This window comes from Lissotriton helveticus, chromosome 4_1 (assembly GCF_964261635.1).
Source record: "Lissotriton helveticus chromosome 4_1, aLisHel1.1, whole genome shotgun sequence".
Lineage (NCBI taxonomy): Eukaryota > Metazoa > Chordata > Amphibia > Caudata > Salamandridae > Lissotriton > Lissotriton helveticus.
Genome location: NC_136063.1, coordinates 214,683,284 through 214,709,239, shown reverse-complemented (window position 1 = coordinate 214,709,239; position 25,956 = coordinate 214,683,284). Strand labels below are relative to the sequence as shown.

Here is a 25,956-nt window from a genome sequence, read left to right as displayed (position 1 = left end):
CATTATGTCAGACATGGAGGACGTGGGAGCTGGATGATGATAGCCCTTATGGTGGCTAAATTATGTATCCTCAGATACTGGTAATTGTCCATTTTACTTTTGCAACAGGACTGCTGTGTGCTGTGTGTATGTTGATACAACGTAAACAAAATCAACGCATGGCATTACATCACATGCACTGTTACATCGCATTATTTTACCACGCAAACCATTACATCACATTCCCCTTCATGCATTAAAAATACCTTTTCAATGCACAGAAATACCACGCGTTCAATTACATCGTCAGATTCTCCCTAATGGCCCCCCAAACACTAATATAGAAACCTTCCAAAACAAAGTATGACCCCCTCACACTACCCTCAACCCTAAGCCCTAACCCCTAAAGCCAAAAACAGTACCCTACACTACTCTTAACCCTAAGCCCTAAGCCATAACCCGTAAAGCCAAAACAGTACCCTACATCACTTTCAACCCTAAGCCCTAACCCCTAAAGCCAAAAACAGTACCCTACACTATTATCAACCTTAAGCCCTAACCTCTAAAGCCAAAAACTGTACCCTACACCACTCTTAACCCTAAGCCCTACAGCCTAAAACACTACCATATACTACTTTCTCAACCTTAAGCCCTAAACCCTAACCCCTAAAGCCTAAAACACTACCCTCCACTACACTCCCCATCAACTACCCTAAACCTTAAAACACTACGGGGCAGATTTAAAATAACTGGCGCATCCCTGCATATCAGCAGGGATGCGCCAGTTATTGTGCGTCATGGCTCCACCACCATGGATGCGCCACATTTACAATGCGTCGCACCATGCAGCAAAAATGGACAGATGCGTGACGCATCTGCTGCCATAAAGGCGGCGCATTGCTAGAGTTGCAGCTCCAGCAAGGTTCGGGGGTGCCCTGTCCTGAAAATGCTGCGTCAATCCTTACGCCTGCTTCAAGCAGGCGCAGGGTTTTGAGGCAGCATGGCCTTAAAAGTGGCTGAGTGAAATCTTGTAGATTTCACTCAGCCACTTTAAGGAGGTGTTCCTGCACCGGACGCAACAGCAGTGTAAAAGAGGCGCAAGAGGCTTGTAAATCTGCCCCTACGAGTCCAGCGTCGTCCTTACCTGTCTCTCGTTGTGGTTCCAGCGTTGTCTCCCCGTCCCGGCGCACAACCTTCCCCCAGCCAGTCCCAGCGCACAACCCGTCGGTGTAAAAGCATGCATTTTAATGTTGCATGCGATGTAATGGCGTGAGTAGTGAACGAACGCGACGTAAACGCTTGCGTTGTAACACATGCGTTGACATGGTTGTTCGCCGAAAGGCACATTTAGAAGCTTCAGGATGCCGTACCTTAATGCCTTACCTTAATTGAGAAGATCTGGGGCCCCTTACTTCATCTTACTGACCCTCAAGAGACTAACTTATAAATGTGTTCCTTGGGCTTTTGCTCTTGACAGTGGGAGGTGGTACTAACTCACTGGGACACTGGATAGGGACTGTCCTCTGATGGTCCTGGCTCCCTCTGATAAGAAGATTGTACCGGCTGACTGCTGCATTATACCCAATCCTCTATTTTTGAGATTGTGCTTCGAATTTTAGAATGCCATTTTGAGAAGACACGTACAGTTATATGATGGTGATGGTGCATAACTTACCGCTTACTGGTTATTCCTTACAGCCCGAAGTTTTGTTAACGGAAAAGATATGATGTAACTTTAGATGACACAGTTCTCATTAGTGCCAAGTAGAATCATTCATTTACCTCTGAAACACAAGGAATACAGACTAATTTCCCTTCTTGTCGTCGAGGCGGATGGCCCTAAATTGGAACTAAATGCCTGAAGTCCATTTGTTATTAAAGAAGAATGTACTAGAATTGCTAAGGGCTACCCTGTGACCAAAGACGGAAGCAGGAGTAAAGGTGTCTGTGCACTGGTATGGTGGCTTTGCTATCTCCAAAAATCTTTTTTCTGGAAAGTCTCGGGCCAAACAGTATCCTTCCCTATCTAGCTCTGTTTGAATCTCACTAGGATCGGTGAAGAGGTATAGTGCTGTGGGATTGGGCTCGCAATGGGTTATGTTCACTGCTATCCTATGGGGTTCTAATCTTTTGGGCTGTATCCTGGCCCTAAACGTACACAGGTACAGGTGGAGAAGACACTTCATTTTTTCAGGAGCTGTCTCTTGGTACAAGTAAAGCCTATCTGAGCTTACTGCATGTTGTATCAGTGAACAGATGGCGGTCATATGCTGATACCATTGTTGTGTATGAGTGCGCTGTGTAGTGTGTGTGTGGAATACTTGTGTGTTCCGTGTAATTATAGGTAATGTGGGAGAGGTCCCTACACAAAATCTGTGCAAATGTCGGGGTGGAATTCATTTGACTAGGCAGATCTTTGGCAACATTTGGATGTGGCCACACCCACAGTAAACAGAGGGTACACATTTGTACAACCACACATAACTCAAGCAGATCTTGGGGATTGATCCAAGAAAGATATCTGTGGTCCTCCGGTGATTGGGATATTTCTTTACTTTGGAGAAGTTTGAAAGAGTTGGTTATAAAAGTTTGATCAAAGTTCGAAGTTTTGGACTTTGGTACTTGAGTCTTTTTTGAGATTATGGGAGTGGTTGCTAGAGAGATTGTAGGTTGCTGTAAGGGTGGTGCACTTTCTTGGCTTGATTAGAGACCTGTTGGATAAGAGCTGTTTGTTGGTTACGCTTTAAAAAACATTTGCATCCTATTGTATTATCTGCAATTATTATTGGGGATTCCTGTGCCTTTCTTTATTAGTGGTGGGCTTTTACATTCATATACCTTATTTTTGGTGGGAAATCCAGAAGGTGACAGGTGTTTATTGATGGGTTGCCCTAATTCCTTCTTACTGGTCATTGGCTCTCCCGCCCTTCACCATGATAGGAAAGGATATATGTTGTTAAGGGGTGGTTTTCATGAGCCTGTAGATGGTCTGGGTTCTTTAATTAACATTTATGGGATGTTGCTGGATGTCTAATATCAGATTATTTCTCTCTGAAAATCCTGGAATCCACTAACAAAGCTAAAGATATCTTTGCCATCGTGGACAAACTCGTTAAACCTGACCGCTTCACTGTCAAACCCGTCCCATCACAATCCCTCTGTGACTCTCTCAACACTTACTTTATTGATATAATTATCAATATCTAAGCCAGCATCCCCAAGGCCACCCCATCCCCTGATCCTGGTTGCGCTTATTGCAATCCTCTTCACTTTGATGTTGCCCTCCTCAAATCACTCGGGATGTATTCCTCCACATTCCTGAACCTTACCTATTGCTACTTAACAACTCCCTCACCACGGGCATTGTCCCTAATTCCTTCAAGACAGCGGAAGTAGCACCTATCTTAAAAAAATCTGGCTCTGACCCCCTGGTGCTTAGCAACTTCCGCCCAATATCGCTGCTACCCTTTCTGGGTAAAATCTTGGAGGCTCATGTAGCTAACTGCCTGAGCACCTTTGTGGAACATTCCCACTATTTAGACCCCCATCAAGCGGGTTTCAGGCCCAAACATTCTACTTAGTCCGTCGTTCTGGCCGACCACGACGAACTCAGAAATGGGGCTGACCAGAACATCACGCAGGCACTAGTGCTCCTGGATTTGTCGGCGGCTTTTGGCACCATCGACCACAACTTGCGGGTTAATTGGGTTGAGAATGCTGGCATCCGGGGCTTCCCGCTAGGATGGATCACCTCCTTTCTTAACGATCGCTACCAAGCGATTTGTCTCTCCAACATTTCTACTGGGAAAAAAAGACTGACCTGCGGGGTTTTCCAGGACTCTTCTCTCTCCCCTCTTCTTTTTAATCTGTACATTTTCCCCCTGATTTTTGATCTTCGAAAGAGAGAAGTAGTCACTTTTAATTAGGCTGATGACCTCCAGCTTGTTTTCAACATTGATTCATCACCCTCCTCTATGGAGAACATTCAATCAACTATGAATTTTATCATCAAATGGATGAACTCAAACCACTTAAAGCTTAACCCTGATAAGACGGAGCTGGTCCATGCCAGCCAATCCGTGGAACTCCAACTTCTGGACACACTCTTTGGGATGCCCCCCTCTCCAGTCAGCACGGTCAAAAGCATAGGTGTCACAATAAGTAGTGACCTCACCATGAAGGCCCAGATTAATTCGGTGGTCTCCGCCTGCTTTTTCCACTTGCGTAGAATTCGGAAAATAAGCAGATTTTTATCCTTTGAGGATCCAAGTTACTCTTGCCTTAGGAATGTCACGTATCGACTACGCCAAATCATTGTACGGCGGGATACCCGAATACCAATCTCACCGGCTACAAATGGTACAGAATCAAGCCGCCAGGCTTGTCCACGGCCAGCCGTAATTCCATCGCGAGAAACCCCTGCTCACGAGTCTGCACTGGCTCCCAGTGACCCAGCGTAGTCTCTTCAAACTCGGCTGCCTGATCCACAGAGCCTTGTACACCCATGAACCTGTTTTTATTGCCACTAGAATACAGCGCTATTCCCCCTCACGTGACCTACGCTCTTCAAGTTTGAATCTATTGACCCCTTGCTTATTTAAACAAAAAAAAACATGGTGGTCTAAGATTCTCATCCCTGGCACTCCACTTCTGGAATTCCCTCCCCCCGGTACTGCGCCAAGTCCCCTCCTATCAGTTTAGGAAATCCCTTAAGACATGGCTCTTTCGCAGGCTTACAACTAATTGCCATGTGACGCATCTGTCAATGTCTTTCCGCCTAAGCGCCAAGAAACCGTTGGAGAACGTGCGCTCAATAAATAATTTTATCATATCATAGCATATCGTAGTACTTATATAGCGCTTTCCACCCCTTGTGAGGCAAATGACGAGCTGTGAGGATGAGATGCACACCGCATGCTGGCAGAGTGCTTGGTTGGAAGGGTTTTGTGGGAGCCGATGTGGGAAGCATTTTGGTTATTGAACGTACGAGACCACTAGAGTGTGGCTCTTACCGCGTCTTGAGGCGACCACGTTAACACCATTTTCTTAGAAAGAATGCGGGGGTGTTAGAGCTGGTGCATAGCTGTTTGACTTCTTTGTTGTAGTACTTATATAGCGCTTTCCACCCCTCATGAGGCCATGACGCGCTGTGAGGACAAGATGCACACTACATGCTAGCAGAGTGCTTGGTTGGAAGGGTTTTGTGGGAGCCGATGTCATTTGGGAAGCATTTTGGTTATTGAACGTACAAGACCACCAGAGTGCAGCTCTTACTGCGTCTTGAGACGACCCCGTGAGTGAGTGACACCTTCAAACCCAGTTTACAATTCAACATTACATACTTTTCAGTGTTTTAAAAGGAACAGCTCTTTGTGTAACGTGTTAGGAATCATTTTCATGATTACTTTATCAACTGACTAGTCAGTACAGCAATCTACTTAAAGACCGCGTTGCTGCTGTCATGGGTAATTGCATATTTCTCAGTTTGAGGGCCTGAGTTTGGAATGAAAAGAAAACGAATTTCATGCTTTGAGCCCTGCCCATTTTATCTGTTTTTTGGTTTATTTTTAGATGTTTACTCATTCCTGCAAGGCTTTGAAATCTTTTGTGAGCGGGGTTTAGAAGCTTAAGTGATTATGTGGGAAATAGCATAGTACCATAGGAAAGTCATGGTGGTATTGCTACGAGGAAGCCTATTTTAACATGACTGCTGCTCTTACGCTGAAACATGATGTGTAATACGAATGAGGAAGTTGCACGGATTGGCTCCATATTTCAAAAACAGAATATGAGGGGCAAGTGTTATTTAACTTTTCAGATGGATTTGGGCTCCAAGTTGCTTTCCTCCAGTGACGTGTCTCCAGCTTCTCGAAGAATCGGTGCTTCGCCTACAGCTAAGTTTTGTGCTTGTGCGGTGGATTTTCACTGCGATACGTGTCATGTTGTCCCGAATAAGTAGTGTCTGTCACTCTGCCTGGGATCTTGCAGGACAGAAATCAATTAATTAAGCATTTCCAGTATTATTAATGGCAATGTACCTGCATAGTAGTGGCCAATACCTGCTTTGTCATTCTGTAATTCCCCGCGCACTGCTGTCTCACTGCCATAGTTACGTTCTGTACCCAAGAGTATTGCCGATGATTGGTTGAGATTTGAACAGGCACCTTTCAATGATTGTCTTCCTGGTGCAGTTCTCAGCATCCCTTCTTGATTAAACTACCTTCTAAACCCATTGTTACTTTAGCTAGGACAGTTTCTCAGTGAAAGGTAGTTATCACATTTAGATTCAAAATAGTGACTGTTAGTCGGAACATTACAGTGTTTTGTTATGTCAGCGTGTTATGTCAGCATTATGTCTAGGTACAAAGCATACAAAATATGAATGTCACAATCAAATTTGTTACTCGTCAGTGGCAGTGAGTGAATGGTAGTAGTGTGGCTAGGTTTAGGTGAGTGGGTGACTCTATAAAAGTGATAACTTAGGTGGTTTTGGAGAAGTAGTGGTCTGAGTGGCGATATACGAGTTGAGTGAAAGTAGCAGAGGTCATGGTGTCAGGAAAAAGCATAGCATGGGTAATAGTGGAAGTGGCCCTCAGTAAGAGGCAGTGTTAGTGGTTTAGTGTCAATGAGTCTCAAAGTGTGTCAATTATAATTGGCAGTAGATGACTATTGTAGAGGGTGATTGTTTGCTAATGATGATGCAGGCCATCAGGAAAATAGTTGTAAACATGTTTATGATGGCTGAAGGTGTTTATTTTGGACCTGTTGATGGGGTTGGGCAGAGTTGAGATTCTGGGTAGGTGCATACTATTTCAAGACTATACGCTCTCACTGCTCTATAAGCCTGGCTTTATCATGAAATGCATGTGCTTTAAAATGCACCATTTGCCAATCTTTTCCCAATTTTCTCTTGGGAGGAGGACCCAACCTGTACCCCAATTTTTCTCGCTTCGATTGCGGCTTAAAAGTCATGCCCATCTTTTACGCCCCATTCCTTTCAAATGTCACCAGCCGCCACTGGTTGAAAGATGAGTTCTTTTTCCTGAGGGGCCTAGCTGACCATGTCCAATTACACCTGCCTTAGATCCTACTGGTGGCTTTTGCAGGATTGAGTCTTGACCCCCAAGTCCTATTCCTGAAGTCCTCGGACTTTCCTCTTAGCATCCTGAAAAACCTAAGACTTCAATCAATCAATCAATCAATCAATCAATCAATCAATCAATCAATCAGGTGTTTGTTAAAGCGCATCTACTTACCCGAGAGGGTCTCAAGGCGCTGGGGGAGGGGTGTAGGCTCCGGTCCATCAAGGAGAGGGTCTGTCAAAGAGCCAGGTTTTGAGGTTCCTTGCGAAGATGGGGAGTGATGTTGTTTGTCTGAGGTGGAGTGGAAGGGCGTTCCAGGCTCTGGCCGCGAGGAAGGAGAAGGAGCAGCCTCCTGATCTGGTCATTCGGGTGCAGGAGACCACGGCGTAGGAAAACTGGACTGATCATAGGGTCCACTGAGGTGCGTGGAATTTGAGTCTGCTGTTCAGGTATGCTGGTTGGGTGTCGTGGAGGGCCTTGTGTGCGTGGGTGAGCAACTTGAAGGTGACTCTGTCCTCGATGGGGAGCCAGTGGAGTATGCGCAGGTGCTGGGAGATGTGGCTGTGACTTGGTAGGTTGAGGACCAGTCTTGTGGCGGCGTTCTGGATGTTTTATAGCTTGCGGGTGAGGTTTTTGTTTATTGCTGTGTAGAGTGCTGTGCCATAGTCGAGTCTTCTGCTGACTAGGGCTTGAGTGACGGTCTTTTTGTGTTCGAGGGGGATCCATTAGAAAGTCTTACGTAGGAGGCGGAGGGTGTGGAAGCAGGCAGATGAGACTGAGTTGATCTGGCGGTCCATTTTGAGCTTGGAGTCCAGGATGATTCCAAGGTTGCGTGCGTGGTCTGTGGGGTGGGCGGGTTTTCGAGGGTGGGGGGCCACCAGGTGTCGTTCCAGGTGTTGGAGTTTGGGCCCATGATGAGTACTTCTTTTTTTTTTTTTTTTTTTTTTTTTTTTTTGTTGTCCTCATACATGCCACCAGATAATGTCAACTCTAGGTAGGCGCTCTCCTGGCCACAGGCATAAACCAACTGTTCCGGCCCTGGGGTCTATGGATAGCCGATGGAGGTCACCAAGAGGTAGGTTGTTTCCTAAGCCAACTCCCATTCACGATGTAGCTTGCCACTTTGGGAGAATAGGACCACTAACCTCTGGCATAATCATTGGACTCATTGGATGTTATCGTTCAGTCCATGCATTCAGAGCACACCAGATCTCATTGGCGCTTTCTCCACCACACAACATATCTAAACGACTGACCGCCATGATGTTTCTAAGGCAGTCTACAAATCTGGGAGGGTTAATAGACTTCCACTCCCTACAGATTTCTCTCCTGGCAATAACAATAACATAAAAAATAAACTGCGACACACAATTTCGAATATTATAATCATTAGGGAGACCAAACACAATCAATCTGGGGCTGGGAACAATTGGGGATGATACCACTTCTTCTATGAATTCACACACCTCACTCCAATAACCCTTGATAGACGGACAATCGAAAAACATATGTCTATCATCCGCCGCTGGAAACTTACATCTTGGGCAAAAATATACTTCTGCAGACAGCTTAGCTAGTTTTGCTGGAGTCCAATAGACCCTATGCAATGTGAATAGGTGGTTTCTTCTAAGATTGGAAGGTTTTATAATTTTTTGGGAGAGTGTAAAAGAATCTATCCAGACCTTCAGGACCTCCCCAGCATCAGGGTCTAAAAGGTCATTCCATAGCTTAATAATTTCAGATTCTAGATTTTCTTTAACCCCCACAAATTTATTATACCAATGCGCAACCTCACCTTTCCATCCCCTGTCCCTATTAATTAATTCCAATGAGAGTATTTCCTTATTATAGGCCCAACACTGCCTCGCCCACCACGAGGACAATTGATAAAATTTGAACCTAGTAATAGTACCCTCCGTTAGGTTCGAGAGGGATTCCCAACTTAATAAAGCCGAATTGATACACAGGTCCCCCCAGTTTGTGATACCTGCCGCCTTCAAAGGTAGCGCTAATCGGTCCAAAAGGCATTCTGGTGTGCCTGGGGAGTCCCAAATTGGGGCTAGGGAATGGTAATAAGGTATATTAAACATTCGACGTAATGTTTGCCAGTTATTGAGTGCAGTTTTTAGGAGCTTCAGTCGAACCTTTTTAAAAAACTTGTGATCCCCGAATTTGTAAAGAAAAAAGTCTAGGGCGTGTGGGAGATCAGAAAGCATAGCCTGAAAGAGTTTACCCTGAGATGAAGAATCAAGTTTATTTGCTAAAAGTCTGAAGTTCTTAAACTGAAAAGCATAACAATAAAGAAGCAAATCAGGAAGAGCCAGCCCACCCAACTTCAACCCTCTTCTCAATTTCCTCCAGGCGATCCTTGGAGATTTAGTTGCCCAGATGAAGGAACCAATTCTTCCTTGGAGATTAGCAATATCTGTTTTTTTGAAATTGAGGGGGATGGAATTAAATAGGAAGGTGATTTTCGGCAAGATGATCATTTTGACCAGATTGACTCTACCATAGATATTAAGCGGCAAGGTATTCCATCTGGTCAATAGTTTCCTCACTTCCTTTACTACAGTCTCCCAACTTACTTTCGTGACATTATCCAAATTATGGGTAACATAAATTCCTAGGTACCTGATTTTTTGTTTAGCTTCAGGTATCTGTACTGTATTGTTCCAGCTCATAATGTCTGTTTTGTCTTTATTTATTTTATATCCAGACACAGCGCCAAAATCCTCCGCTAACTCAAACAGCCTAGGGATAGCCTCAACCGGATTGGACGTATATAGGAGGAGATCGTCAGCATATAATGCTGTCTTAAGCGTCAAATCCCCTATTTTAAAAGGTAGAATTACTGGATCTGATCTTAAGGAACACACAAAGGGCTCAATATATATATCAAAAAGGAGGGGAGACAGGGGACAACCCTGTCTTGTTCCTCTTGAGATGTTAAACCAGTCTGTAAGGCAACCGTTGACCAAGATTTTGGCCCGGGGATTCCTATATAATGTTATAATGCCCTCGATAAATACATTCGGGAACCCAAACTTCGCCATGGTTTTCCACAAAAATGACCAGTTCACCTGATCGAAGGCTTTTGCTGCATCGATCGCAACGATAGCAAGTGGCAGCCCCCTGTCTGTTGCTATATCTATTGCTCCTAGAACTTGGAACGTGAGTTCATTAAGTTGACGGCCAGGTATGAACCCCCTCTGATCCGAATTGATAATAGATTTAATTATTTTTGCCAACCTAGATGCGAGTATTCCGGAATATATTTTCTGGTCACAGTTAAGCAAGGAAATTGGCCTGTACGATTCTATTTTTTTGGGATCTTTATTAGGTTTCACTATCAAGGTAATCGTAGCCTCAGACCAGGATGGTGGTGCTTGATCTCCCTGCAGGAAGATTTTATTAAACAGAGTTAATAAGGGTGTTAAGACTTCCTCCACATTATCTTTATACACCTCGGATGGCAGACCATCCGGACCAGAGGCCTTATTCCTAAACATCTTTTTTATCTGGGCCCGTATTTCTCCTTCAGTAATCCCTGTACCTAGGAAAGCTATGTCACTTTCACTCAGCTGGGGTAGCTCTCTCTGATCCCACCACTTTTCAAGCTCCTCTAGTCCACAGTTATTTTCTTCGTGGTAGAGCTCCTCCATGAATCTTCTTGCCTTCGGGAGAGGGGAAAAAATCATATAAAAATGTCCTCATATGCCATAATTTGCTATTTTGCAACACAGAGCTTAAACAGAAATTTCTATTAGCTGCAGGTCTGGTCATAGTCTCTGATGATTCCTAATACAGTCTCCAACAATAAGTTCCTTTCCTGGAATTTGAATGGTATAAGAAGTTTGAGGAAACAACAAAGAATATGTGAGTTTCTAAAAAATACCGAGGCGTATATATACCTTTTGCAAGAAACTCATCTTGAGGCGGAGATTTGTGCTCAAATATTTGGAAAACTTAGTTGGGTACAGGAAGTTCTCTGCTCTAAACAGAGGGGTTCTACTAGAGGAGTAGCTTTAGTTGTGCGTGCGAACAGGGGGATTAAGGTTCAGAACTGGGAAACCGATCGATCGGGTCGATGGCTGGTGGCAGTCCTCTCTATCGGAAGTTTCACTTTTCAGTGTGCTGTGTACTATGGTCCAAATGAGGACAGCCCAGATTATCTTCAGAAGTTAGAGGAACATATTATTCTACATTCAGCTCCAGTCATCTTAGGAGGGGACTTTAATCTTCTATTAGACACACAGCTGGACCGTACTTCAAACGCTAAATATAATCCCCCAAATAAATCCCTCCTAGCTCTTAAAAATATCATGAAAGATTTCTCGTTAATTGATGTATGGAGAGTAAAACATGGCAACCTCAGGGAGTACTCCTTCTACAGTAAGAAGTATAAACAGTACTCCAGAATAGATTTCTTTCTCCTAGATCGTGTTTTTGTGCCTGACGTTACTTCAGTCTCACACATTCCCACAGGATTGTCCGATCACTTTGCTGTGGAGTTAAATATCAACTTCAAGCTTAGCTCCTCGGAGTTCAGGTGGACCCTGGATAGAACTATTCTTCTCGATGACGAGATTAAAACCAAAATCAGAGCTAGTCTTTTAGAATTTATTTCAGTTAACGTTGGGACTGCCTCAGAGCAAATAGTCTGGGACACTTTGAAATCCTATCTTAGGGGTATCCTTGGTTCACATATGGCATTAAAAAGAAAACTGGAGAAAATAGAGAATACTAAGGTCCTCGACTTAATCAAAAAGAAGGAATTACAGTTGCAGTTAGCCGTCTTGGAAGAAAGAGGCAGGATTCCCATACTTGAAAAAGAGCTGTTACAGCTACAGATAGATTTTAAGGCTAGAGCTGATAAGGTAAACAAAGATAAGTGGGAAGTTAGCAAGCTTCACAATTTTGAATATGGAGAAAAGTGTGGCTCACTCCTGGCCTGGAAGGCGAGGACCGAGAGAAGTAGGAATAACATAAGCTTGCTTATTCATGATGAGTACTTCTGTCTTGTTGGTGTTTAGTTGTAGGCAGCTGTTCTTCATCCATTTTGCGACTGCTTCCCTGCCTTCTCGAAAGTTGTGTCTGGCAGTGTTGGGTTCGTTGGATAGGGAGAGGATGAGTTGGGTGTTGTCTGCGTATGACACAATGTTGAGTCCGTAGGTTTTGACAATGGGAACTTGGAAACCTTTTGGCTCCAAAGTCCTCCGGAGGAGTGAGACAAACTTGACAACTTTATACGACGAAGGATCGCTGGCGTTGGACCAAAGATTTAATTTTCTCCTCCTTGGAGTTTTTAAACGGCTGCAAATGTGTTTCAGAGGGCCATAGAGGCAAAGGTATCAGGCCTTGTGGAATTCTGTTCGGCTATAGCCTGCAGAACTGCCCCACAAGCTCCAAATAAGTGACTAACGGCCAGATTCATCATACTGAAATCGGCTCACAAAGGGCCAGATTCTGAGAATCTGGCCCTTTGCGAGCGCTATTTTTGCATTTGGGATTCATCATCCCAAATGCAAAAATCGCTATACTAGAAATCGCTATATTGCAAAGAATCGCATTTAAGGAATCTCAATTAGAGATTCTTTAAATGCTATTCATGAACCTTTTTAAAATTGCGAATTCGCAATATCGGGCCGCTATTTACCGCAAAGTGTAACTTCGTGGTAAATAGCGAAAACTTAGAAAAATGCACTTTAGTGCATTTTTCTAAGTTGTATGTTACACACACACATGTCCTTTGGACATGTGTGTGCGCAACACTAGTGTACATTTGCATTTCAAGGGTGCTACAGGGTGTCCTTTGGACACCCTGGCACCCTTGAAATCGCTTCCTTATTTGCGATTCGCTAATTGCTAATCGCAAATAAGCAATGACTCCCCATTCATTCCTATGGGCCTTGAGGCCCATAGGAATGAATGGGAAAGCCATTCCTTATTTGCGATTAGCAATTAGCGAATCGCAAATAAGGAAGCAGTAGAAATCGCAAAATAAATTGCGATTTCTACATGCATCCCGTTTTGCTAGTCTTTAATAGCGATTCCTTAATAATCGCTATTAAGGACTCGCAAAAGAGGACAATGAAGAATCTGGGGGTAAGTCTGAACGTGGAAATCTTCACTTGACAAAGGCATCCAAAGTATCAAGCCAGCGAGGAATCTTCCTTGGGTGCCAATTTTTTATTTCACCCATTCAGAGCTTTCCCACAAGAAGTCAGTAGCTTCACCGGAACCTCATCCAACGGCTATATGTCCTCCTGGAGCTCTTTTTAGACACAGCTTGCTGCCTTGCCCTACTGAAGATTTTTGACTTTCAGTTCGGAGACAAAATCAAAAGGCAAAACTTCCAACTAGAAAAAAACTATTTTGTTTTTGTTACTGACCAGCACTCCATCCCAATCGGCCTAAATCATGCCCAGGTCCCAATCAAAAGCAACTGGATTACTGCAATTGCCGCTTAACTCTTTATGACCTTATTTTTAAAAAAACTTTTTAAATTCATATCTCCAGTTCCCCTTATTAGATTGGTGAACATTTTGTAAATAACTTATACTCTATTTTGAAACATTAGAGTGGGAATGTTATTGTGCTTTCAACTTTTTAACTGTTTTGGAACTTCTAAATGTTTTACTAATTTTCTTAAATTAAGCCTGCCAGCTCCGCCATAGCTACCAGGTGTTTGAATTACTAAACCCTTTACTGGACCTAATAAATATTGTAAAAATGTTACTTGTGGTGTACTATCATGCTGCCCAACTAATAATAATGCACTTTCCCAGACCGTAGTAGTAGAATGGCAATACAGAACTAACTGTAAAATATCTCTGGAGTACTAAAAGAAAAAAACATAATTATTAATTCCAGGGGCGGACATTCTGAAATACTGGTAAAAATGTGTTTACCGCATTTCCCATTTGCACAAAATCTGTGATTACTCAGCTACTCTGTGCAACTCATATACACTGATTAAATTCACAATGCGCAGAAACACTATTTCTTATTAACACAATCATAAGCTACTACTACCTTCCTTCAAGTAAAAGTACAAAAATATGTCTTTGAGTATTTGCGCGAGTGACAAAATTATGACATACTTCACAGCGTAGTTTTAGTACTATTACAAGCTAGACCCGCTCATTTTGTATCTGCATGAGCCAGCCATGCCATTTATAGAGTCAATGTATGTAATTTTAGCTCATGTGGACATGCTTTAATGGGGTGGAGAGTCTGACTTTAAACATTAGTGGTCAAAGTACATGTACTGATGGTGTAATACACAAACAGGGAAATTTGAACATTAGACTATATTCAGTATGCCTTTGCTGTAATTGTTTACATCCTTTTGTTCGAGCTGGAGAATAGACAACCTTGAAAAGTGATTATTCCCCTTAAATAACCTAAAGTGATATATCTGCTTAATGAAAACCTATTCAGTATAAAAATGACATTTATAAAGTGTATTGAAGTTATTGACACAGAGTTGGGTTTTGCTACAAGTTCTTTGCGTAGTATCTAAAATATACTCCAAGTACCATTACTACTGGATCGCTTGCATTTAGAAATTATACTGAATCATTTGCTGTGGTAAAAAAAAGATTAATTCCCAAAAACATACCTTCTCAATATCCAGGAGTAAATGGACCTTGAAGATCATAGATTCATTCATTACAATCTCTTCATTCCGGTACAAAATCTGAAATATTCTGCTGTATACATTGTTTTCATAGATACAGGGAGAGAAAGGGTCAGCATCATCTGAAAAAAAGACAGCATGTCAATTAGGTTTATAAAGCTTGATTTTCAGTAAGTGGAACAGTCATTTGGCATATCTACAAATCATCTTTCAAAATGGTTTCACTCTGAGTTAAAATTACTGACTGTTCACTTCTCATTCGCCCAGACCAAACATATTCCCATGAGGTATGGCCCAGCATTTTTTGCAAAGTAACATGTTTGAGTTTATCATTTGAGTTGATGAAGCTACCTGTTGATAGTTGCCAAGTAAATTGGTAAAACATCATTCGACTGAAACTACTTAAAGAAGATTTGGGGATTACCTTTACAAGTACAATGTTTCAAAATGTATTCAGAAAGAATATGACACGTTAATGAAACTGAGTACAGGGTTGAAGACAGGCTTTATGTTGAAACATCACTGATGGAGAAGTTGGAGTTTGCACCAAACGTCAATATTGAGTTTTAAAGTGGATCCAAAATTCATTTTAAAAGTGGAGTTTCCTTTTCACACTAAATCAGATATCATTAACACTAAAGAGTCCTACTACTATTAGATATAAAAGCATTGATCATCGGGAGAAGATCTGTGTTCACAAAGGTGAAAAGCACGCTTGAATCTTTTGAAAATGTACTTTTATTTTTGTGTATCTCCATCCCAGAACTACAGTGAAAGTGAGACGGTAGGGCTGCAACGAGTTGACATCACTAATATCACAGGTATTACCAAGAGATTTTCCAAACGAATGTGCGGGAGGAAAGCAAGGCCTACCAAAGAACATAACAACAAAACCAGTAATTAGGGCAGCAGGGAGGCTGCTTCACAAAACTAGCTTCTTACCCTTAGACCAATCCCATCCAGTAATCAGTTACTACGGTGAAACCAAAGTGTCATGTCCCGAGATCCCGACGTACTGTCCCTTTTAGAGAAAACACCCTAAATGCTTCCAGAGCCCTTGGAGCGACGCTTTACGTTCTTGCGTCGAACTCCGTTTGTTGCAGTTCCGTCTTGTTACCGTTTGCCTGACTTCCTGTTGGTCTTTCCGGTTTCAGTTCGAGGACGGGTTTTTCTCCATCCTACATTGCTTAGGCTTTTTTCTGCTCCCCTTGTTGTCCCGTTACTTATACTTTTGCACGGGACCTTGTTCTTAGCTCCTGCTCCGCCCGACGGCCAGGCTAGTTCTCCGCTGTCCGGCCGGGCAGCATTGCCCGGCAATCCCCCTTACCTACCTTCTCTGCCCGACGGCCGGGCTTGTTCTCCGCTGTCCGGCCGGGCAGCCTTTCCCGACAATCCCCATTACCTACCTGCTCCGCACGACGGCCGGGCTTGTTCTCCGCCGTCCGGCCGGGCTACATTTCCCAGCAGCTAGCCCTGACACTTACATGCTCCACCAAACGGCCGGGCTTGGTCTCCGCCGTCCAGCAGGGTAAACTTTTAGGTATTTAGGTTTGCTTCCTGTACTTACCACCCGGCGGCCGGGCTTTGTCTCCGCCATCCGGTGGGTTCCCTATCCTATTTTGCTCGTATGTTCTTACTTGGCCGTAATCAGCTATTCCCTTCACTTCCTGTGTTCCTGGCCATCCTCAAAGGTGTGTTTGGGGGATACTTGCGTGGACTCGTGTGGGGTGCAGAATTTCTACTTCACAACGCAGAATCACGGTAACAGCGCTGTGCGCTACATTCATGTCTTTTTTTATTGGAATATTTCTACATTGAGACCCAATAGACATCTGTTTTGTATCATAGACTTCCAGACAAAACAGTGGTGTTATCATCAGATTCTTGTCCAGTCCAATTCGATATAGATGATCGTTTAGGAGCCTTCTACAGGTTATAATGTGAGAGCTCTGCAAATTAGAACAGTATTACACATGCTCATGGCAATAATAGAGCAGTTACTATTGTTTCTTGTTCTCCAATACTAGCTCGAGCCGAACCTTACAGCTACTACACATCTGTTCTACAGCTTAGCTTAAAACATTCATGGTATGTAAAGTCATGTACAGAAAATAAGTTACATTTCTATGTGTATGTTAACTGTGGTTAGAAAGCTTGTATATTTCTTTCAGCCCCCACGTCCAACAGAAGTCCTTGCAGTGTTTATACCACTTCACGCAGAAGATTACAGTCAAGTTATTTTCTTCCCCCACCTTTCCTTGTTTTGTCTCCCTGTTTTCCCCTGGCGAGCCTCTCGGTACTCTAGTGTTTGATAGAGTCGGAAGGCCGTAGGGGAGGGCTGTGGATTATCTTCGGATTCCTGACGCTCCTGCGGAACCTGCCTGGAAATCATTACACAAAGGGTACCTACCAGACTTTACAGAGCTCAAACAGTGTATATGACGCATAATCAGTACCAGCTGGTGGGATAGAAGCACAGTCTTCAATATTAGACTACGTATAAATAGCAATGCTAAATAACTTAAAACACATCACTGTGAAAACAAGACACTGATAAATGTAAATCCTCATGGTGATCAGTTAACTTTTGAATACCACAAAAAAAACTAGCAACTGAGAGCTAGAAAGCAGGAAAAACCTCTCCTCTAATAAAAAAGTTAATTTCCTAAAAAGTGGTCCTGACATTGGTTCTACAATGCTGTTTCATGACATTATTATTTATTTAATTACAGTATTTTATATGCATACAAGTAAACATCATTTCAGTTTTAACATAATAGAGGATGTGAACTGGTGGAACTGGGAGAGATACAAGAAGTTAGCATTTAAAGCATCAGTGTAGTGATATGACATATGGGGGGTAAATGGGATATGGTAAGGGAGGGGCAGTTCGTCTAAACATGTGGCACAGTAAGGATTTTTGAATTTGAAACTCTTGAGTAGCTTTCTGAAGGAGAATATTTAAGGGACCATTCTTAAGTGTCTGGGAAGGAGCTCCAGATTGAGTGTGCAGCTCCTCAGAATGATTGCCTTTGCGCGAGAACTGTTTCGAATTTCAGAGGTTCTAGCAAAAGAGAACATATTTGCTGCTGAATATTCTGGCTCCACCTGACATTTTCAGCAGTTCAGTAAGGTATCTAGTGCTCCTGTGTGGAGCACTTTGAAGGTAATGTATCCATTTTTTTTATAACTCTTTTATACATTTCTTAAAATATGCCTAAAACAAAGGTGTAAGGGCAACCAATAAGAAGAAGAAAATATGTGATATTGACAGTCCCACCCAATCCCCCCCCCCCAGGAGCAAGACACTATCCACAATACCATACAGCTCAAATGACAGGCGTGTTGGTGTATGGTTAAGCTCAGGCCTGAAGTACATTGGCTCCATATCTGTGTGTGCTGCTCAGTGCAGCCTCTCAATTTATATATCTCTTTTTCTGTATTACAGCAGAAGTCCACCGCTTTGCGCCACATAGCTAAGGAGGTGTGCTCTGGGGTTCTACAATTTATGGACAATGTCTTGCTTGGCTACTGTTGGACTTTGCCGTTTTTGTAGGGTCATCCCTGAACTTTCTGCCTTCCTCCTAGCCTTTTTTCTGACTGGTGTTGGTGTTTCTAGGACTCTGGGCACTTTAGTGCTGCTGTCCAGTGTAAAGTGCATGTGCACTCTGAGGTAAATATGGTAAGATTAGTCTACACCTGTTTGGCATATTTAATTTACCTGTCAGTCCCTTGTAAAGTGGTATCTCGGATAGCCAGTGGCAGTGCATTAAATGCTACTGGTGGGCTTGCTGTGCTGATTGCGCCACCCATTGGAGTTGCCTTTCAAACCTGCCTGAGGCCTCTGCAATTACAGGGCCTGTGCGCGCAGTGTTATTGCATCTGTGAAGTGGAGCCTAAAGTGTGTGCCATGTCTGTGACCCCCCTTTTACTACATGTCAGTCACCCCTCAGGTAGGCCCTAGCTAGCCCTATGGGCAGGGTGCATTGTAGGTAAAAGATAGGACATGTACAATAAGTGCGTGACATGTCCTGTTAGTGACAAACAGCCATTTTGGTATCTCATAGATATGCATTGGGGATTCCATATTAGGTGCTTCAGTGGTAATTCCTGATATGAGAGGAGCAGCGTGGCAAAGTTTAGTATGTCTAAACTCAGAATCTTTTAGTGAAGGTGATTTTTACATTCTGTGTTTTAAAATACCACTTTTAGAAAGTAGGTATTTCCTTGCTCAGCCATCCCGTGTGCCTCTGCTGGAATGTGGGTTGCCTGTATGGGTTTTGGATGACAGAAGGCTGGAGAGCAGGAGTGGCTCCAGATAGTCTAGGTGGGCCAGGAAAGGGCTGAATAGTCCGGGACTGCAATTGGGGAAGAGGGAGGAGATTTCCTAGCACCTCAAAGGGCCTGGTCTGCCTCTGACCATGCCGTCTCCACCTCCTGCCAGGAAGTCACACAAGGGGAGGCAGAACTGGTTCTGGGTGGGCACAGACACTCTCTGCCTAGGAGTTTAAAGGATTGGGAGTGTAAGTACTGGGGCTGTGACCCCATGAAATGGGCTTCCTTGTGACTTTGGGTCTTGCTGCTCCTGGAATCCAGGAGGAACAGCCACAAGGGACTGCCTCCCTGCTGAAGGGCCCTGTGAGTTGGCCTGCCTGGGCCCAGCCTTTGCCCTGAAACCTTTGGGGGCGCAGCACCTTGTCAGCGCTATATTTTTACTCGAGGAAGAGGGCTGGTGGCAGGCAGCGCTTGGCTGCAAAGTCTTCAGTAGTATTCCCGATGTGAGGATTCCCCAGCATTGCTGGAGAAAAGCGGGAGCCTACCCCACACTTTCGTGCTGCTGTTGGTCGGGAATCCACCCCGCCTGCGCAAGCATTTTGAAGCAGGAGCCCACCCCGCATTGGCCGGCATTTAAGAAGCAAGAACCCGCCCCGCATTTGTCACGAGTCGCCGAAAGGAACTGCCGCGGCACGGTCAGGAAGTCAGGCATCTTGCCTGGTTGTGGGCAGGGCCGGAAGAAGCGGGCAGTGGAAACCGGAAGGGAGCCGGGTTGATGGAGACCTCACTCCGTGTGTGCTCCAGGTCGGAGCTGGGCCAAGTGGTAGGCGGGAGCCTACCACACGTTGGAGGACGTCCGAAGCCCACAGCCCAAAGGAGGGAGCCAAGGAGCAGGAGACTTCGATCCATGTGCCGGTCAGAAGTCAAGCAAGTCTGCCTGATCAGGGGCAGAGCTTCTGCAATGAAGACGGAGCCTGCCAGGCACACTGTCGGTGCCTACAAGCTGCTATTCCTGTCTGCGAGGAGCTCCGGTGAGGGGGGCTCCCCCAAAACGCCCTGTTGTGCCTGCTTGCGCCAGTTGGCGTGGAAGAGTCCTGGGAGTGGGGGCCTGTCAAGGCACAGTGTCGATGCCTGCCCCCACCTAAGGAAGGTCAGAGGTGTCTATGAGGAGCCACGGTGAGTGGAGGCTACACCGAGAGCATAGTCAGTGCTCAGAGGGCACAGTTAGTGCCAGTGTTACTTACCTTTGGCCGCCTTGTGGTGCTGAGAGCGGCACTGGAGGGCTTCCTAAGGCACTGTTAGTGCCAAGTGCGTAGTGGGTCATCACATCTGCACCGCGAGCGCGGGCAGCTGCAATGTGGGGCCATTTGTTTTGTTCCATGACGAGGGAGGGGTGAGTTGCACCCTACGCCTCCAGAGCATTGTGCACAGTGGTTCTTGCTGCTTTGGCAGCCAAAGTGGGCCGGTGTAAGGCCGCAGTTACGTCCTAACATTTTTGGACAAAGTAATAATCAATAGGAGCTAGCTATACTTGTGAAGCTCAGGTTGTGTGTGTCTCAGAAAAACATATTAGTTTTTATGAAGACCCTCACCCACCAACCTTGCTGGTGGCATGCTTCATCCTCGGGCCCCACCAGAGGCACCGAGTGTGCCACAGGTGTGCTGCAACGTCTGTTTACAGTGATGGTGTTAAGAGTGGGGTTTAAAAACTGTCCTAATGGTCCCAGAATCCAAAGGATAATTTATTAATGAGCCCTTGGCAGTGTTAAAATGAGGCTTATGGACGTGGTTGGAGGGACTTATGGTCTCCCACGTCCGGTGTGGTCAACTAGTTTCAGTCAGGCCTCGAATTTAAAACTGGAAGTACAAATTTAGAGGAAATCCTCCTCTTACAGGTAATGCACCTTAGCGAGTGCTTCACATAGGAACGTATACACCTCATATAGTGTTCCTTTATCACCTTCATACATAGGTCCTGAAGAAAGTCAGTTTTTAATGAAGAATGACTTTTCACTACAACAACATATAAAATTTAAAAGTACATAGCCTGCATTTTAAATACAGTGCAATCCTGCCCTCTGGGTTGTCCAGTGCCTACCTTAGGGGTGACTTACATCTAAAAAAAGGGAGGTTTGGGACATCAAAATGTTTAATTTGCCAGGTCGACATTACAGTGTACACGGCACACCCAGACTCTGCAGTGGCAGGCCTGAGACAAGGTTAAAGGGCTACTTAAGTGGATGGCACAATCACTGCTGCAGGCCCACTACTAGCGTTTACTTTACAGTCCATGAGTACATGTATTACCAGTTTAATGGGCACTTATAAGTAAATTAAGCATGCCAATTGAGGATGAACTGATATTACCATGTTTCACGCAGAGAGCACAAGCACTGGTTAGCAGTGTTAACTGGGCAGAGTCCTAATACCAGCAAAAAAGGTCAGAAAAGTGGAAGCGGAAGCAAAAAGTTGGGGTCAAGACCACTCTAAGGTTGTCAGGTCTAACAGTCACCTTATCTTGCATGAGAATCAGTGTGGAGAACATTGATTTGCTGGCAACATGATCAAAAGTGACTACATTTGAAAATGTCTGTACTGCTGCAAAATTGAAGAACCTATTTCTTTTTTGCAAAGACTTATTTGACGTACATGTTCTCCTTCATCTGTTGTGTGTATGACCGCTTCACCGCCAAATCACTTGGATGTTAAGTCCTTTAGGAGTTTGGTAGATTTATATAATAACATACCCAAAAGGATTGTCTCCTCGTTGGTCACCGCTAAAATCAAAAGTACACTCAATGGCAATAGGGCAATTATTTGGTCTGGACAAATTGTGTGTTATGCTGATCTAGTTAATGTATTTTCGGTCATTTAAGGTTATTCTCCTTACCTGAAGTTCATGAAAACATGTTAGTATGCCACATCACGTAATTATGTGACATTTGCAGTAATCCACTATTTGCAGAAAACATATTTTTTGCACTATTCTTTTAGCGCAAAATGCATTCTTGATACAAATTGGGTGCAAAGACTAATTTAATCCTAAAATACAGCGCCAAATGGCAGTGCCACATTTTGTGTAATTATGTGCAATTTCGCACAATTTTTCTGAAATGTCATGTAATTACACAAAAGCAAATTACGTAAATCAGACTCACCCCTACTAATAATTCACTCTTGCTCAATAAGAATGTATCAAGCAGTACAAATAAACAATAAAATAAATAACAATGATCTCATTTATGGACACCAAAATACTTCCCAACTCCACCTAGGTGCTATGAGTACAGCAACAGCAGATTTTTATATCAAATGGTGCATTACTAGGAATGGCGCATGTAAGAAATTGGGTTGTTGGTTGACTGGGGTGTGAACCCTGACCAAGCAGTATATACAATTCTTGTCCGGGTGAGGCACAAATCAACCCAAAATTAACCTGTGCTCTACCCTATGGTAGCATGGCACAGAGCAGTCAGGCTTAACTTAGAGGCAATGTGTAAAGTATTTGTGCAACACTTCAAACAGTAACAGAGTTACAACACACCACAAAAGTATCCCATACCAATTTAGACAATAGAACAAGACCAAATAACAAAAATCCAATCAGAGTGTTTGTGTCACAGATGTGTCATGCAACCGAAGCAATGCATCGGTTCCGAGATTCAGTGAGGCTGCGTTGCAAGGCCCTGCATTGAGGATCCCATCAACAAGAGCTTGCAATGCAAAGTACGATGTTGAATATATGTCACACAGTCGGGTCATGTGTCGGTTCTGAGTAACTGTGAATCTACGATGATGAGCCCAGCGTCAGCAATGAGGTTGCTGTTGATGAGGTATGCAAAGGCCTGGGGCTAAAATGCAATGCACAGTGGCGGTTCGAATGAGGCGGCAGGCTGTGAAGCAGGTGTTTGCAATGGTGGAGGTCCACACAGTGGCAGTGATGCGTTGGTTCTGCTCGGGGTTGCGCCATGCAGCAGAAGAGATGCACTGGTTCCACGGTAACCACAGCAGCTGGCAAAGCAACTTACGCCCACTTCCAAGAGTCAAGGACTGGGATGGTACCACTTGGCAGGATAGACTCACAGATGGCAGAGTACAAGTGCTAGAGTCGAGGTTGTTGGAGTCTTCTGTCCCTGAGCCTCAAGTCAGGAGCCCAGTCAACTATCCCCTGTAGTCATTCTGGGGTCCTGGGTTAGACAGATGCAGGTCCACTCCTTCTCACCCAGACACGGGTCAGCAGGTCAGCACAGCAAGGCAACAGTCCTTCAGAGGAGCAGCAGTCCAGCGGAGTGGCAGTCCTTTCACCAGCACAGCTGTCCTTCTTCCAGACAGCGTATCCAGAGGTTCAGAGGGTACTGAAGAGTTGGTGACTGAGGCCCAATATTTATACCCAGTTCTGCCTTAGAACTGGGGAAAAGCTTCTAGAAACATGCCTTTGAAGTGCAAAAGGACTTTGCCTTCATGGCCCTGGATCCAGACTAACTACAGGGGGTATGCAGCCTTTTGTGTGGAAGCAGGGCACAGCCTATTGAAGTGTAAGTGAGGCTGTATCCAGACTCTCCTTCCCATCCTGCCAGTGATTGCCCATCCAGGTACACCTGAGTTCCCCATTGTATGTGGCTGTCCAGGAGGAGTACATACAGCCAAACTGTCAACTTCACCCAGTCATGTGATCCAGAGACAGGCTGCATGCACCAAATGGCTCAGGTAGAAAATCGTCAACTTTCTAAAAGTCGCATTTTCGAAATTGCAATTTCAAAACTGACATTACCATATGTTAGGATTTATTTTACCGTTCCAAGGACACCAAACATGAACTATTTTTTTTTCACTACCAGAACAGATGCCCTTGGTAACACTGTCTATGTGATTTTTACTCACAGTCTCTTAACTTCTACTATACATTAATGCCTTAAATACAGTTCTTTAGCACCTGACTACAGCTGTGCTGCGCACCTAGTGCATTTGAAATAGCACACAAAACTCTTCTCATAAAGAGGCCTCTGTTACATCCAGATGTCCAAAAACATTTCAGACTTCAAGGTCTTTAACTTTTATGGCAAAGTGTGGCTGATCATGGAGCATTTATAAATATAACTGAACATACATTTGGTTTCTTTCTGATCTTTACTATCTGTCACCAATTTGATCTCCACCAACATTCTTAGGCTGCTGATCTCTCAAGGTTGCACCCTGTTGATCATTTTGTTTAAGGTGTATAAGGAGAACAGAGGCATGTCATTCCGTTTTCTTTTCAACAGAACACAGATTGCACTCAGGTTTATCTACCTCCTAGTTTCTTAACTCAGAGATATTGATAAAGCTTTCCTGAGGGTCAAGGATATTTATATCTAGATGACACCAGATTCCATCAACTTGAATCCATTGATCTCTGGGTCTATTAAGAGATGGTTGTAAAGTGGGAACAAATTTCATGCAGACAACAGTCCAAGTGTAATTTACTTATTATGAATAATTTATTGAAAATGATGCATATTACAGATAAAATAAAAAAGCCTTATTTTATGAGCAGGGCTCTTAAAACGGATTGAAAAGTCCTTATTAAGGACTGATTGGTCTGTAGCTTATGGTTTTACACCCATATCCAGCTTCAGGCACTTAAGATATTTCGAATAAAGCTTTCACTTTCCTGTTAACTAGGTTGGTTACTTCTGTGTTAACCAAAGCTCAGGATTGACTTTAGCAGGTGTGTGTGAGAAATGCCAAGCTTTATTTTACCATGTGATCTATCAGGAAGGGAATCAGGGTCTTCCCATGTTGCCTCTACTCACCGAAATCATGTTTTTCAGAGTCACATTTGTGACTTTCACATAGCCACATTTGTGGGTAATGTAAACGAGGAAAGATAGCAGAACATCCAGAGCAGACTCTCATTATTTCCTGGCTGTTTACAATTAGGCTTTTATGGTATTTATGTTTAGACATTTCAATCTGTAATTATCTTTTTTTTTGCATTTTTATGTCTTCGTCGTATTTATTTTGTGTTTTGAGAACACTGAACCTAGTACATCTCAACATTTATTTAACTGGTAGCTGTAAGCTTGCAGTTACATGCCTCAGGGGTTTAAGACCTATAAGATGCCACTTTTATACAAAATACTCATATGACCCTAGCATTTTGGTATATGTTGAAAGCAGTTTAAATCTTTATTAGGTGAGATTGCTTGTCCCTTTTTAAAACACTCCTGGGTGTCAATCTGCGGAGCTATTGGATTTGAAATGATAGACAGCCTCAAAGATCAATCAAGCGAAGACCATTTTCTGTTTCTTTCCATAGGTAAAAATAACTACAGACAGAGTAATGGATATTTTTCTGTATGTATTTAGCTGTAAACAAATTCGTGAAAACAGAGAGCCAAAATTATAATTAGTAGAAAGTTTCAGGTTTGAATTCAGAACAACCAGCCTATTAGCAGCAAGAGGTGGGGGGGGCATGGGGGGGGGGTAGGGCATCACTACCTTGCCCCCTTAATTTTTTTTTTACTTCTGTATGACAGAGGACTAATTCTTCAAGACCTGCCACAGCATCTTTCATGTTGTGGCCAGCTAATCATAATAGTCGCTACTGCAGGAGTGCACTCCTGTGGCAGAGAGGAGGTCCAAGGGGAATAAAAAACCCCTACGCCAATCAGAATGCTCTAAAAAAAAAATACGTTGAGGTCGTGGGACTCTCACAAGAGTGCCTAAAACCCAATTGTCCAGATATACAAATATTTTTGTACCTTAATTTCTCCTAAATTATTAAACTGATTTACACCAAATCACAAAAGACACACATTCTGGATCACAAACAATCTAGCTTTCTGCCCAATTAGGTATAATGTTGTTTGGGTTGAAGACCTTTACAACAAAGTGCATTGGGATTTCGCATTTTGGGACTCCACCTTTTCTCAGCCTCCACTTGACAGCTCACCCCGAAAGTTTCAATGATACAACTATGCAAAAAAGAGCACTTAT

At 43.7% G+C, this 25,956-nt stretch overlaps 1 protein-coding gene across 2 annotated transcripts in view; it reads right to left on the bottom strand.

Moving 5' to 3' along the window:
* The window catches only part of FAM135B (family with sequence similarity 135 member B), a 1,359,155-nt gene that overhangs the window by 363,560 nt on the left and 969,639 nt on the right, over positions 1–25,956 (bottom strand). For both annotated transcript variants that reach the window (XM_078686705.1, XM_078686706.1), the window contains one exon: positions 14,686–14,825. In XM_078686705.1, the coding sequence (XP_078542831.1) occupies positions 14,686–14,825 (140 nt within the window). The remainder of the gene's footprint in view (positions 1–14,685; positions 14,826–25,956) is intronic.